Source organism: Oreochromis aureus, linkage group 23, assembly GCF_013358895.1.
Source record: "Oreochromis aureus strain Israel breed Guangdong linkage group 23, ZZ_aureus, whole genome shotgun sequence".
NCBI lineage: Eukaryota > Metazoa > Chordata > Actinopteri > Cichliformes > Cichlidae > Oreochromis > Oreochromis aureus.
Window position 1 is genome coordinate 37,741,021 of NC_052963.1, and position 14,259 is coordinate 37,755,279.

Sequence of the window (14,259 nt, forward strand, 5' to 3'; positions counted from 1 at the left end):
TGTTTGTGCATGAGTGACTACACCTTAATGTACGGGTGAGTCATAATACAATCCAACTGATGTAGAGTTTAGAGTGGGCAAATGGAAAGGATCACAAATATTGTTTAGGTAATATTCACTCGGCAGTTCATTTAAACACTCAGGTTTATGGCAGAAGGTCATAGTGCTAGTGGATGATTGTGGTAGTCTGACTATATAAAGGGCCGACCTAATTCTTATGGACTTTTCACCTTCTCCCACAAGGACAGTGGCATTTACAAACTTGTGTGATATCAGGTGACGGGTAATCCTGGATGATCATAAAATTTGTGTGACTGTCGTTTATTTGGACATTAAAAGCAGAGTGAACTAAAAGAAGGAAACACAGGGAAGACAGATCATGCCCATATAGAGCCCTAAAATGGGTAATATATCAGAAGTACCATTTGGAAGATAGCACATGCGGTCATATACCATATCGCCTGCATTTTTTCCCCCTACATCTCTCTGAGTGGCTCCAGATTCCTGGGCTGCCTTCCTTCTCATATGAAAGGTTAGGAGCATATTGTCCTGATCATGGTCAATAACAATAGATCTGTTTGTATAACTGGATGTCTACAGTGAGCTGAGCATGCTGCAGAAAGCACTGGAGCTTGACCCACTTTCCAGTCCTGTGAACCGCATTAATTCATTCTGCCAGGTGCTCTGAAAGCTGCAGGTCTGCTTAGTGAAAGTACTGTAGCCTTCTTCTCCTTTTTCCTCATCCTTTTTTCCCCCTTAAACATAAGTTTTGGATTTTGATGTAACAAGGCGTAATAATACAATGAGTTTACGCATATACAGATGTTTGGGACTTTCAGATTCCCTCCCAGGATGTTCGAAAATGTAAAAACAAAAACAAAACACACTAAAAATACAGTCAGTTAAAAGTACAGCATGTGCTATTTTTTCATGTATTTACAAGCAATGTTTGAAGGGACGGTAATACAACTTAAGAAATCAGACTTTCCTAGTCTCTCAGTTGTCTTGTGATCGATTTCTATATGAAATTCTTGAAATCTAAGCATGTTAACTTTTGGCGGCATCATTGCCTCTCTTCCATTTCCCTACAGTGCAAATGTCAACAATGAGTGAGTTCCAGTGCAACACAGACTAAATATCACGAGGAAAACTAAACAAAAACAGATCTGGCTTCAGATAACATTTTGATAGCTACTCCATTAGTGAGAGAGTAATGGTTAGCCAGATAGCTATATTGTATTTAGCTGAGTAAACAATATGTTTTTTTCCAGCGGCCCATTATGAACCTACAAAGTCTATAGGGATGCTGCATGTGCTGTGTTCAGGTCACTGTTCGAGGGAGACACGATGGAAAAAAAGGTTTTCAAAACTTCCTGTGGGACGTCAGTCTTTTTTGATAATACCTCAAAAGCTTTAATAGATGTGTAAAAACACGTTTCCTACCCTGATATTGATACAAACTCACACACGTATTCTGTAATTCAGCTAATTTAGACATAAAATATCAACCTTTCCTCTATTTTGCCTCCTCTGCTTAGAGCATGGAGCATGAAGATGCCTTCAAGAGCTCTTTAGCTGTGCTTGTGTTTTGCTTTCCATTCATGTGGTGCTAAAAAATAAAAAATGACTGGTTTCAGTGTGCACTTCGTGCCATGTCCTGTGTGAAAGCACCTTTGGGAGGTTGAAGGGGCGGCGATAACCATAGATTGCAGCTTTCTCAGACAGGAAACCGTGTTTTGCACTTGTTTAGCTTTTCATTTCCATTTTCCTTTTTTTTCTTCGCTTGATTTATACTTTTACTGATTGGCAAAAAATATCTACATAATTGGGCTTAAGGACTACGAAATGCTCGGTTTGGGAAAAGATTGTTTTTTTTCCGGAAAAAACAAAGAAATAGTAAGCCAACAATGGGCAACCAGGTACTGATGCCAAGGGACTCAACCCTTCATTGAATTCATGTTAAGTCAAAGACTGCTGCAGTAACTGAGTACCACAAGGATTATCTGTTTTAATCTACTTGCAGCATGTTTTAAGACAGTCCTGACTACAAAAATTCTAATCAAACCTTAGCTACTATTGATGCTCCAACAGCTGTGATGAAAGGGAAAGGAGGGATTTGACATTTTTGTGGCCCCTTTGAAAAATCGGACAGACCCTTTAACACACGTGCATATATTTTGCAAACACATTCCTTCTCTGTGGTTTGAAGGATGTAAACACCACTCAGTTCCAGTGAATCAATTTAAGTGCACAGGAATCTCCTTTTCTGCAGCATGCTGAGCTCCTCTCTGACGCAGCTGCAGAAAAACATCTTTTTTTTCATGCGTTGGAATGAAAACTTTCCTTAGAAAGAAATAACCGCACTCACCTTGATTTTCTCTCATGCGTCAAACCAGAAGAAAATCTGCCACAGAAATGAGCTGCACTGCATCCACTACCCATCAGTCTGTAACACATCAAGCAAATTATTTTTTTCAAGCATGTTTATGGCTACAGGACGGCGCAGCTTTTTGTGTATGGAGGCCTATTCAGTAGTTTAATAATGGGACATGATGCTGTAGTACTCCTTCCTTCAGGAAGTATCTGACGCACATCTTTTTCTTTTTTCGTTAGGCTTAGTGCCAATTTTCACGCTGAGTACAGTGTGTACCCTTCAAGAACACTGACACGTATCCTCCATTATTGCCCAGGGCTGTTTGGTCTAACTGTTTTTCCCCTTCCCATTCTCTGGCATCCTAATGGCCCAGCTACACCACTCCTTCTATCTTAAGCAGTCACAGTGTGTTTCTAGAACTCAGGCTGGGGTTGAAGACAGTGCGTACTAACCAGCATCCACGCAGTGTTCGTGGCGAGAGAAGCAGGAGACTCGCGGAGCCTTCATGATTAGCTGCTTGTTAGAGAGAAAATTGGTTCATCGCATGGAGGAAAACAGAATGCGATACATCATAGTGATGCTAAAAGTCAAAGCACGCTTGAAAAAGTGTGCAGGATTTTACTGAAAGTGAAACGCAGTGGTACTTTAAAAGTATCATCTTAACTCTGTATGATGACAACAAGAAAGGATGTCTGAAAACAGTCATCGCTAGCTGTGAGCACAACGCTTCACCCACCATACCTTCTGTTTATGATGGGCAAGAGCTCAGAGGAAAATTGTCTCAAAAGGAAGATGGTCTTAAAAGGAGAGAGTATATAAAATGACCTGTTTCAGAAAGAGACTGAACTGAGGGGCTGTACCAAGGCCCCATATAAGATGAATAAGGATTATTGTGACCTGTGAGTCATGCAAAACAACCCAAGAACAAAATATAGAGGTGGATAAAAGCACGCTGGATCACCTTTGAAATATAAATGCCAACAAACACTTATGAAAAAGTGTCCTGCCTTCATATATTTTCCATCCCATCAGTTTTCTGTATACACGTGAGATGACAAAACGTGGAGAGATTCTCATGCGCGTCCGAACATCAATACGCTTCCGCTAACGCACACACTAAAAACACCAGCAGCTGTTGTTTTACATGCTCTCCTACCGGTACATGCCCACACAAAGGAGAGCTGCTTCACACAGAGGGACCTTGAGAATCCGGGAGACCCATCTCCGCCAGCCTCTGAATCACACACGCATATTCAATTGGAAGTGTTTTAATTTTTTTGTCTACGACATCTGCGAGCGGGCTGCATAATTTCCGAGGATGCGCCGAAGCATTGGTTTCTGAGTGGGTGTGTTTGCGCTTATGAATGAAAGCGGGGCGTTGAGTCATGAGTGTATATTGTGTGAATGAACGTGTCGGAAGGTCTGTCTGCATGTGTGCAGGATGAGGGGGTTTTCCGGCAGACAGTGAAGGTAAGAAGATCAACTCATCCTGTAAACTTCACCATGAAGAAACTCCATGACCTGAACACGAATGTCAGGCTTACAATGATACAAAAGCAGCAGGTAAGCCACAAAAAGGGAAAGCGCATCAGCAATTAAACGCAAATCCTGACAACAACACGAAGACGCTTGTTCCCATAAGTGAGGGCAAATGCACAACTACCTCACTGACTCTGTAAAGGTCTTCTGAGTCACAGCACACACACTTAAGGAACAGAGACAAGATTTATTTCACTGGGGAATAATTAAGCGTGCTAAGGAAGCACCTTAGAGTTTACCTAATGAAAAAAAAAAGAAACCTTTACCATGTTTATTTTGTCAACTTTCAAACTGGATAAATGACTAATAGCTTCCAGTTCAGCATGCCATCATAAAAGGCCTGCCTGCTTTAGTTTCTGTGATCATATTTAACCGAAATGAAAACAGGATAAGACTGAATTTAAAGCAAGCTGATTGCCATCCAGTATTTTCCTTTGCTTTTAAGAAAGCACTGATGCTATCAGATTTGTGTTCACAGGTGTCTAATCTACCTGCATTCAAGTCCATTCTTCCTGCGAGAGGTAGTGACAGCACCGTAATGTTATCAGTATTGAATACTGATGCTGACAGAAGTCGGGCACAGGTCTGCGTGACCGAGAACATAATCAAAGTAAATATTTGGGCGCTTATTTTCAACATGCAAATGGTGCATCTCTCTTGTCCGTGTTTACTTTCATGTAATCTACACCCGATTCAGGCTGCATGTGCACGTGCAGAGTGACATCTTTTTTTTTCTTCTTTTCCCTCTGTTCATCACTGAGCTCTTGTTACCTGCAAGCCGATGAGCTGAACAGGTCACTGTGTCCCACTGTGAGGAAGAGAGACGAACTGTGATAAGAGTCACATCAGAGAAGGCAGAGTTTCGAGCCAGAATCACACCTGAAACACATATTTCAGTCCTTTTTGTAGCACGCACACACGCACACTCACAAATCCAGTCCACCCCTGATACATTATGAGACGGAACACACAGTACTATGCATGGACTTCTCATAGCATTTGTGTAATTGCCAGTATGTGAAGCAGGACTTGGCAGATTGGAAGCCTGGCCCTGAATCAGCCCCCAGAGAAGCTGCTTGTCTTTATTGAGCCACCGCAGAGACCGATCCTCACTGCCTGGGCAGTAAACCAGGCTAGACTGAGAAACAAGGCCCAGGGGGGAAGTCTGAATTACTAACGGAGGCTCCAAACCATAAATCTCAACTACTGAACGCTGTGTCCCAAAATGATCTGTCCAGTGCTGTGTCCCCATCCCTTTGTGTGTCATACTCCTGAATAGAAAGATGAGTTTCATTTCATTGCCATTTCTCAGTTTCTACAGAAACTTACATTGTAAATAAATGAATATTTGTTCCCACGAACACTGATGATTCATGAAAAAGAGGCAAATAAATCAACCCACCCTCTCTCCTACTCTCCTCTCTGTTTATCTACAAATGTGGTCTGATTACACCATTATTTACTGTACACTTTAAATAATGGTGGAGAGGATGATGCATTAAATCTAATTACTGTGGTAAATGGTGATTTTATGGATTTATTGGTTTCCTTAAAATCCTTATTTTGACACTGACACCACTTTTTATTGTACAGTTGGTATTTAAGGCCATTTGTATGTGATTATGCCATGCACAGGTAAATGGGAAACTGACAGTTTCCTACATCAAAACAAGCAAACACTAAACCACTCCTGCCTTTCTCAGATCAAAACTTTCCTGATGTCTTTACCTAAAATAGCGAAGAGAAACAAGAGCATGTAATTTTTCTTATTTGTATTTCCTTTACAGGTTATGCGAGAATAAAAAGACTTTAAACAGCTTCTAAATCAGGAGAAGCAGGATAATTCCTGAACTTAAAGTCTTAACTTATATACCAATATCTACAGTCATGTCAGACAAAAACACCTCTATCCTCTGTTATTGCTGCAGCACTTACTGTTTTTTTCTCTCTCTTCTCTTCAAAACATGTTGGCACACACACCCCATTTGGTGACTGACATATGCATGTGAATCCAACGGGTGAAAGCCAGAGATGAGGCGCGGCATGAATGAGAGATGGCCACTCGAGATTTAAATATTTTACATTGTGCTTTCCAAAAGGCTTGCAATGGGCAAACTCCTAACTTCTTTTTCACAGCTAAGCGCTGTCGTTGCCTGAGTGGGAGGAGGTGCCATGTGTGTGTGCGGTGGTTGTGATGGTGCTGTTGGGGAGCTATTGTCATTTAAAGCCAGTGACATTGCAAACACAACTGCAAAAAACCACTGCTGCCATCGCCCTACGACTGCTACCATTCAGAGGAATGCAAATGCCGAAACACGTTGGAAGGTTTACATTTCAATGAGAGAAAAACAACCTTTTTGCCACTGAGCAGCTCAGAGCTGCTTGTGCTGGCAGGTCATTTCAATTTCCATACATCAGTGGGAATGTAAATGTGTTGCTGATAAACTGAAGAGTGAAAAGATGTGTGCTTTTCAGAGATAACTCTGTTTCTGAGTCTAAATTTGAAGTAGTGAGCATTTTTTTTGTATCACACAGCTTTGAACATAATACTGTAAAATCTAAGAGCAGGCTCAGTGTAAGATAATTGGATCGCCTTTGAAGACAATGATTAAAGGCACTGGGAATAATAAGAACCTATCATCATACTGACACACTGTAGTATAGTAACTCTATATGTATATGTGCTGCTTTGTGTTGTTTCTACATGAAAAGAAGGTGCCTGGACTTCTACAAGTTCACTGGTACCATCCTGTTTTAAAGCGGCAACCATTGTTCCCATCCCAAAGCAGTTAAATGTCTCATGTCTGAACGATTTCAGACCTGTGGCACTCACTCCCATTCCCGCTAAGTGTCTGGAGAGACTGGTTATTAAACATATTAAAGCTGCTTGTCCACCACCTCTGGACTCGCACCAGTTTGCATACAGGAAGAATCGGTCAACCGAGGATGCGATCGCCATAGTGCTGCACACACTATTGGAGCACTTGGAAAACAGGAACACGTATGCACGGCTCCTCTTTGTAGATTACAGCTCGGCTTTTAATACCATCCGGCCATACAGACTCCGTCTCAAACTTCACCAACTGGGTCTTAATTCCTCTCTGTGCAACTGGATTACAGACTTCCTTACTAACCGTAGACAGAGTGTCAGAGTGGGTAAGAACACCTCTTCTACCCTTGTGGTCAACACTGGTGCCCCTCAGGGGTGTGTCCTGAGCCCTCTGTTATACACTCTCTTTACTTATGACTGCATTTCCTCCTGTGCGTCCAATCTCATAGTTAAGTTTGCCGATGACACTACAGTGCTCGGACTTATATCTGACAATGATGAGACAAATTACAGGACAGAGGTGCAACAACTAGAGTCATGGTGCCACGACAATAACTTCGTCTTAAATGCCAAAAAGACCAAGGAGATCATTGTGGACTTCCAGAGGAAGGGTCACAGCAACCATCTGCCTCTCTTTATTGGCGGTAGGGAGGTGGAGAGGGTGAGCAGTTTTAAATTCTTGGGGGTAACGGTGACCGAGGACCTGTCCTGGGGCAACCATACTACCTTAGCTGCACGGAAGGCCCAACAGCGCCTCTACTACCTGAGGAGACTGCGGAGTGCACACATTCCCAGACCTCTGATGCTGAACTTTTATAATTGTGCCATTAGCAGCGTTCTGATGTATGGATTGCTAGTGTGGTTCCCCAGCTGCACCAAGGCTGATCAGCAAGCACTACAGCGGGTGGTGAAAGAAGCTGGCAGAATTATTGGAACAACTCTGCCAGAGATTAGTAATATCTTCCGCACTCGCTGTTTGAGGAGGGTGCACAGTATCCTGCGGGACCAATATCATCCTGCGCGCCACCTTTTCCATCTGCTGCCCTTAGGGAGAAGGTACAGGTCCATACAGGCCAGAACATCCAGATTGGCCAACAGCCTGTATCCACAGGCTGTGAGGCTTCTGAACTCTTTGTCCCCTCTCTCTCACGGACAATAACCATATCCAACTTCTAAATATTACTTGTCATGTTGTATGTTGTTGCTAAGGACTGTTTTATTGCACTGGAGTCATATTTACACTTATTATTATTTTATTCACGGGTGTATGGAAGCTCCAAACGCAATTTCATTGTTTTTCTGACAATGACAATAAATATTTGAATTGAATTGAATTGAAGTTAACTTATAGAAATCCAGTCGCCTTTTTTTTTAAAAGTATTTCTGAAACTTGTGGCACTAAATTAAATAAAGTTAATAATTACTAACCAAGCAAAGAGTAGGCCAATGGACAATTTGAGTGATGAAAGTCAAATGTTTTTGCAACACTTTTGGTGCTGCAAACCCAAATGCAATTCTTTTTATTGTTTGAGAAGCGCCTTAGTGGAAGCATCATGAGGTATTTTTAACAGATGGATAACATAAGGATTGTCTATGTGATGTATTAATTTAAGCTTTGCACATTAGTACACTGCAGCTAACAGCACCTTCAGTTAAAGGTCAGAGTTCACTCAGTTTTGGTGATGTTTTTAACGGTTTTTAGTGTGCGAAGCTTGTTTTGGTTTGGGTGGTTGTCTTTTTCTAGTCTTGGAACTACTGTCCTTCTGCCTTTTCTTATGTTTTTAGTTATTAATGAATAGCCTGTTATAGCAGACAGCCCAACTTTGACCCATTTTTATGGGGCACCTAAACATGCAAAAGACTCTTTGTTCTAATTATATGTTTTGTACATCCACAGTTCGGGTTATGACATGACCTCATAACACAGAACAAGATTAAAAGGAAATTTTTCCCTTTAGTTTACAGTCTTCTAGCCGTCATAGAAGACTAAACCTTCATGATACAGATCGATACAGATAGTGTCAAGAAATGTGCTATCAACCTCACTGTTTAAAAGACTATAACTTGACACACAATTGATAGCTGACAGAATAAACCACCATCCTCTAAACAGACATTCATTATTGTTTTTATGAAATGCATTTTTTCCCCCTGTCTAGCCTTCAGGTATAAGCTGGCTCCCTAAACTGTCATTCATTTAATAAAATTTGAAGAATCCCAGGTTTAGACCCTGTGTTTCAATTCACTGACGTTACAAAATGACTGTCTTATAAGATTTGGCTCTGGAAAGCCTCTTAACCTGGCCTGTGCTTCTCTGACATCCCAAATGACCCTCTTTTGTGGGCTCGTGCCCCGGGCAAAGTGAAGGCTGCCTCTTGTCAGCTTTACTGCAAAAGGCGAGGCCACCTTGGGAAATCAGTCCACGCTTCTGTGTCAACAAGGACATCCTTCTGTGAACACCACCCTCCTCCCCTCCAGATTTTGACTGCCCTCCCCTCCCAATTAACTCCACATTCCTCCGTTTGCAATGAATACCCCAAATTCTCTCTGACAATTGCCCACACCACAACTAAAGGATTAGCCCCATTCTACCCTCTATAACCATCTATTGTCACTTCTATGTGAGTGACACCCTGATCCCTATAACAGGCCCTCCACTGCTTTGCTGTAGTTATAAATATCTTTCACTTAAAGGCATTAATTTACCTCTAAGAAGCAGAAAGGAACAACAACACAGAGAGTGCACTTTACTGGAGTCCCTGTGCTTTCGTGTCGGGATAAATGCTTTTCATACAGACTGAGTTATGGTGCAATGTATCATTCACAAAACACTTTAAAGTCGTTGTGTTAACAACCTGCTTTGCCTACTGATGTGAGTCACTCACCATTTTTGGTTGTGTCAAAAGAGTGAACCCTGGCTATCCATTAGGCTAACAAATGAAAACACCCCCACAAGCATCCTCGTTTTATTATCTGTCATCATTAGCCTTCTCCCCTGATGTCGAGGAGAGAGCAACAGTGATGCTTTTCATTGTTCTGTGCTACAAATGTGCTGGTGTGTGGGCTAAAATTATGAAATTGCACCTCACTCAAAACATTCACTTAAAAGGTCAAACCTTGGGCTTTATGTTTAACTAAAGCCCTGCACTGAGCCGTGGGGGTGAACTGCATAGGGGTCAACAGAAAATCCTGCATACATGCCATCAAATGTAAATACAGTATTTATGCACTATTAGCAAGAAAACAGGCACTCACGTCACAGCCAGGGTGGAGTTCACCACATCGGCTGTGATGTGGTTAAAATGAACAGCTGGGTGTGTGTGTGTACACCTAGCAACGATGCCTGCTTGTGAATCATGGGCACTAATTTCATATTTCAGTGCAGCTGCCTGTCATCAGCACTCTTATCAAAAATACATACCAGACCGTAATCACAGCGCAGGAGAACTGGATGCCAAAATACCTCAGAGCACATGAGCATAAATGAAAGACGGGAGAAGGAGGAAGGGAGGGGTGTATGACAGGAGGCAAAAGGAAAATGGGACAAAAAAAAGCTAAAATGGATTAAATCACAATGAAGAGCAGCTTCAAAATGAACTTGTCATGTAACTCGTGCAGAAATGTGTACTTTTAGTGGCACAGCTGGCACTAAAATGGCTGAGATGAAGCGCATACGCTCGCATGTGTTTCTGTAAGGTATGCATGAATGTGTATGATGTGTGGGAGGGGGTGAATTGATCCAACATCAACAGCCATTAACCCCCTGTGTGGACAAGTTTAGCATGTCTCAACAGGTCACCAGCTGCAACGCAACACAACACAGGCTGGGAGGTTGAACAGCAACCATGTGCATTCAACAGAATAGGAAATAAAATATGATATAAAAATCGTATTTAAGACATAAATAGTAGTGGGTTGAATTTCAAGGATTTCTGGTAATGATGGCTCTTATACAGGCGGAGTATTTGCTGTTTATTTAGGAGAAACCTATCACGATATTTCACCACACAGCTAAAGCTTTGTTTATGTCCTTTTCTATCCCAAATCTGTGTAATTCATAGTGACATACCTGCAGAGGACAGACAACCTTTCCCAGTTCAAAAACAAAGGCTATTTGATCAGAACACCCAGACAGAGGTCTCACCTGTTGCAGAAGCTTTCCTGCTTGAGGATAGCTTTAACATCCACGTGTAGGCGGGGACGCACGAGGAGAGGAGAGGAGGAGGAGGGGGGATCACCGACACCCAATCAGATGTGGCCGCTTCTGGAGCGCTATAAAAAACTCTGTGGTCTCCTCCGCGCCAGCATTTACTCGCAGCTTCTCCTTCTGAAGGCTGTGTCGACTTTTTCCTCCGGGTTTTTAAAAGAAGAAAATAATTGACCACCGAACCACTTTGCGAGGAAAACGGAATTTACTAAACTCCCTTTATTTAAGCGCTCGCTTTATACTTGGACTCGAAAATAGTTTCGTCTCTGCTTTGGATTGTTTTTTCGTTTTTTGACTGACCTGAAGGGCAACGATGCGCCTCATCCAGAACATGACAACCATAACTGAGTATCCAGCTTCAGAATACTCGGCCCCAAACCGGGCCATTAAAATAGCCGTTATAGGAGGCAGCGGTGTGGGGAAGACAGGTAAGAGGAAACGGGAAAAAAATACGCAAGCATTGTAGGTAATGTATACCCTGGCGTATATGTTTAACGTTGTTTTCTCGCTTCTCCTCAGCACTCGTGGTGAGATTCCTAACAAAACGCTTCATCGGAGACTACGAGAGAAATGCTGGTAAGTTAAATATCTGTATTTTTATGAATGGAAAACGCTAACATTTAGTTAACTGTTATTTTGGGGGGTACTAAAGGTTTTGTTCCTCCTATGTGCAGGTAATCTCTACTCCAGAGAAGTCCAGGTGGATGGAGAGCAAGTGACCATCCAAGTACAGGACACTCCTGGTGCCCAGGTGAGCAGAAAGGGACATATTATAATCTGTCTGGGCTGACTGGAGGGTAACAGAGTGGACAAAATAGCCGTCTGGTTAAAAAAATATCTAAGCGTCTGCAGGCACTGCTCCAAAACCGAACATGTCTGTTTTCCTCATGAAGTAGAGCCCTTTGTTTTGCCTGTATAATCTTCCATTTAGGCTAATGGATGTCTGGGGCCAGAGTAAATGATACCCTGATCCACATCCAGACTTCTCAATCACCCACACCTCTCTCTTCTGGAGGAGTAATCCTATAGCTTTTGTCTGCCTCAGCTGGCATTCCAGACATTACAAAAGCTCAGTTGCATAAAATGAGGAACATTTAATCTTTCCTGAATTTTGATTGATATTGTGCATCAGAAGAAGAATGCTGGAAATGTTTCTCAGAGGATGTTGTTTTAATCATTGTCTTTTTTTTCTTTTTCCCCCCCCCCAGATGACAGATAATGGCACAAGTCTACTTGACCATGTGACCTGCTCCATCCAGTGGGCTGATGCTGTGGTGCTGGTGTACTCTGTGACTGACCGCAGCAGCTTTGATCTGATCGATCAGTTGCACCAGCTGGTTGTTCGTAGCAGCGGTGCCAGTATGCCCCCGGTAATCCTGCTGGCCAATAAGGCAGACCTGTTGCACCTGAGGCGAGTCGACTCCCAGCAGGGTCCCATTCTGGCTGGAAACCTGGGCTGCTCCTTCTATGAAGTATCTGCCAGTGAGGATTACAACCAGGTACATGGGGCTTTCCACAGGCTGTGCTGCCAGCTAGCCAAGCAGCCACCCCCTGCCTCTAGCTCCCCACCCACCTCTGCTACTGGTGTCACAGAGAAGAGGCGCTCTCTCCTCATCCCCAGGCCAAAGTCTCCCAATATGCAGGATCTGAAGAGGCGCTTCAAGCAGGCGCTGTCTGCCAAAGTCCGGACTGTCACCTCAGTGTGAGGAGCGCTACAAGCTGAAAGTGGTCGAGAGTGGCCACAGAAAGTACTAAACGTTGGAAAAGAGGACAGAAGATTCACGCTTCTCCACTGAAGTCCTGCTCCAGTCCAGCTGGTGTGATATGAACAGTATAGCAGGAGGCAGATGAATCTTTGCAGAGATAATGGCGTCTTGGTGAGCAGGAGTCTGTCCTGTCAGATGACGTGAAGAGCAGCGGTGAAGCAGTTCAGAGGGAGAAAATTTCCTTTGAGGACTCAGAAACAGCCGATTGAAGCTGAGAGAACTAAAAACTGCATATAAAAATTGTACATAAAGCCCTCCTGGCAACAACAGCTCTGAAGGACTGCTTATTTTTAGCTGTGCTGTGCCTGTTGTGGCTGTTCTTTATTCAGACTGCCACTTCATCAAGGCTAAACGCTGGCATTATTATACCAGCCACTTAAGCTGGGTCTCAGTGCAGCTCTCGGTGTGTTCACTCTCATATTTGAATATCTGCAGTTTATTTTTTGCAACTTACAAAAGCATCATTGTGCATGATTGATGAGTGAGGGAAGGGTGGGGGTTGAAGTATCCTTGTGGGGTAGCAGCCACTATGTAGCATGTGTTGGTGATTATCACTGATGCACTTTATTAAAAAGAAGAGTCCAAAGGGCCTATTTATTTGTTACAAGTTCTTTTTCATAATAAAAAGATTATGAATTTCCAATGAAACGTCTCTGGAGCTTTTTTCATTTTGCATGTGTGCATTTCACTGGGTGGGGAATAAAGTTTACAAACAATAAATTATAGAACTTCTGAGTCACTGATGTCCTTGGGACTGTAAGACTAATAAACCGCATTCATACTGTGAGCAGATGACGCACACAGAAGGTAGTCTGACCCATGAATACAGCAATTCTTAAAAAAAGGCTTTGATATCAGACTAGTGATGAAAAGCATGGACACATGGAAGCATGACGGTACAGCCACTTCACAGATCTTGTGAGCTGCTTAAAACTAAAAGCTCTGTGTAGTCCTTGACCTCCCAAAAAGTATTTTGACTAAAAAGAAGCTGCTGATGCAACTGCAGCCAAATCCTTTTTTTCTTTCACAGCTGACCTTGTTTTCATTCGAGACCCTGAAGAACTGCACCGGTCCCAAAGATGAGGTGAAAATTATATTAAAACAGTTTGCCATTAAAAACGTGTAATTGCATCAGTTTACTGGCAATTCAGAACCTAATCAGGGAATTCTGAATACCCAGTTCAAACTGCTGAATTACGCCTGTTTGACAAAATGAGGGAGATTGGAGAACAGCCCCAGTTGTGGGTGAATTTCTGAGCTTTAGCTGTGATGATTCATGTTGGAGAGAACAAAGAGAGACGGGAGAGTGGGAGGGCTGGAAGGTGGAGGTGAGGTCTAAGTGTGAGCAATTTATCGGCCTTGGGAGGCAGCATGAAAGGCTCTGTTAATTATCCTGGTCTTATTTGTCACCATATGATGTTTGCGAGTGGATGATGTTAACAGAGAGTGTGTATTCTTCCGGCCACAACAGCATGATGTCCATTGTTAACACTTCTAATGGGTTCACACACAGAGACCTGCTTTAAACGGCTAACTTAACCTC

The 14,259-nt window shown here is 42.7% G+C and overlaps 1 protein-coding gene across 1 annotated transcript; it reads left to right on the plus strand.

The window, feature by feature from the left end:
* The first annotated feature begins 11,035 nt into the window (after window positions 1-11,035).
* On the plus strand, window positions 11,036-13,364 carry rasl11b (RAS-like, family 11, member B). The gene is made up of 4 exons (XM_031753944.2): window positions 11,036-11,378; window positions 11,470-11,526; window positions 11,625-11,701; window positions 12,159-13,364. Exons 1-4 carry the CDS (start codon window positions 11,264-11,266, stop codon window positions 12,654-12,656), a joined length of 747 nt encoding a protein of 248 aa, XP_031609804.1. The 5' UTR covers window positions 11,036-11,263; the 3' UTR covers window positions 12,657-13,364.
* The last annotated feature ends 895 nt before the right edge of the window (window positions 13,365-14,259 follow it).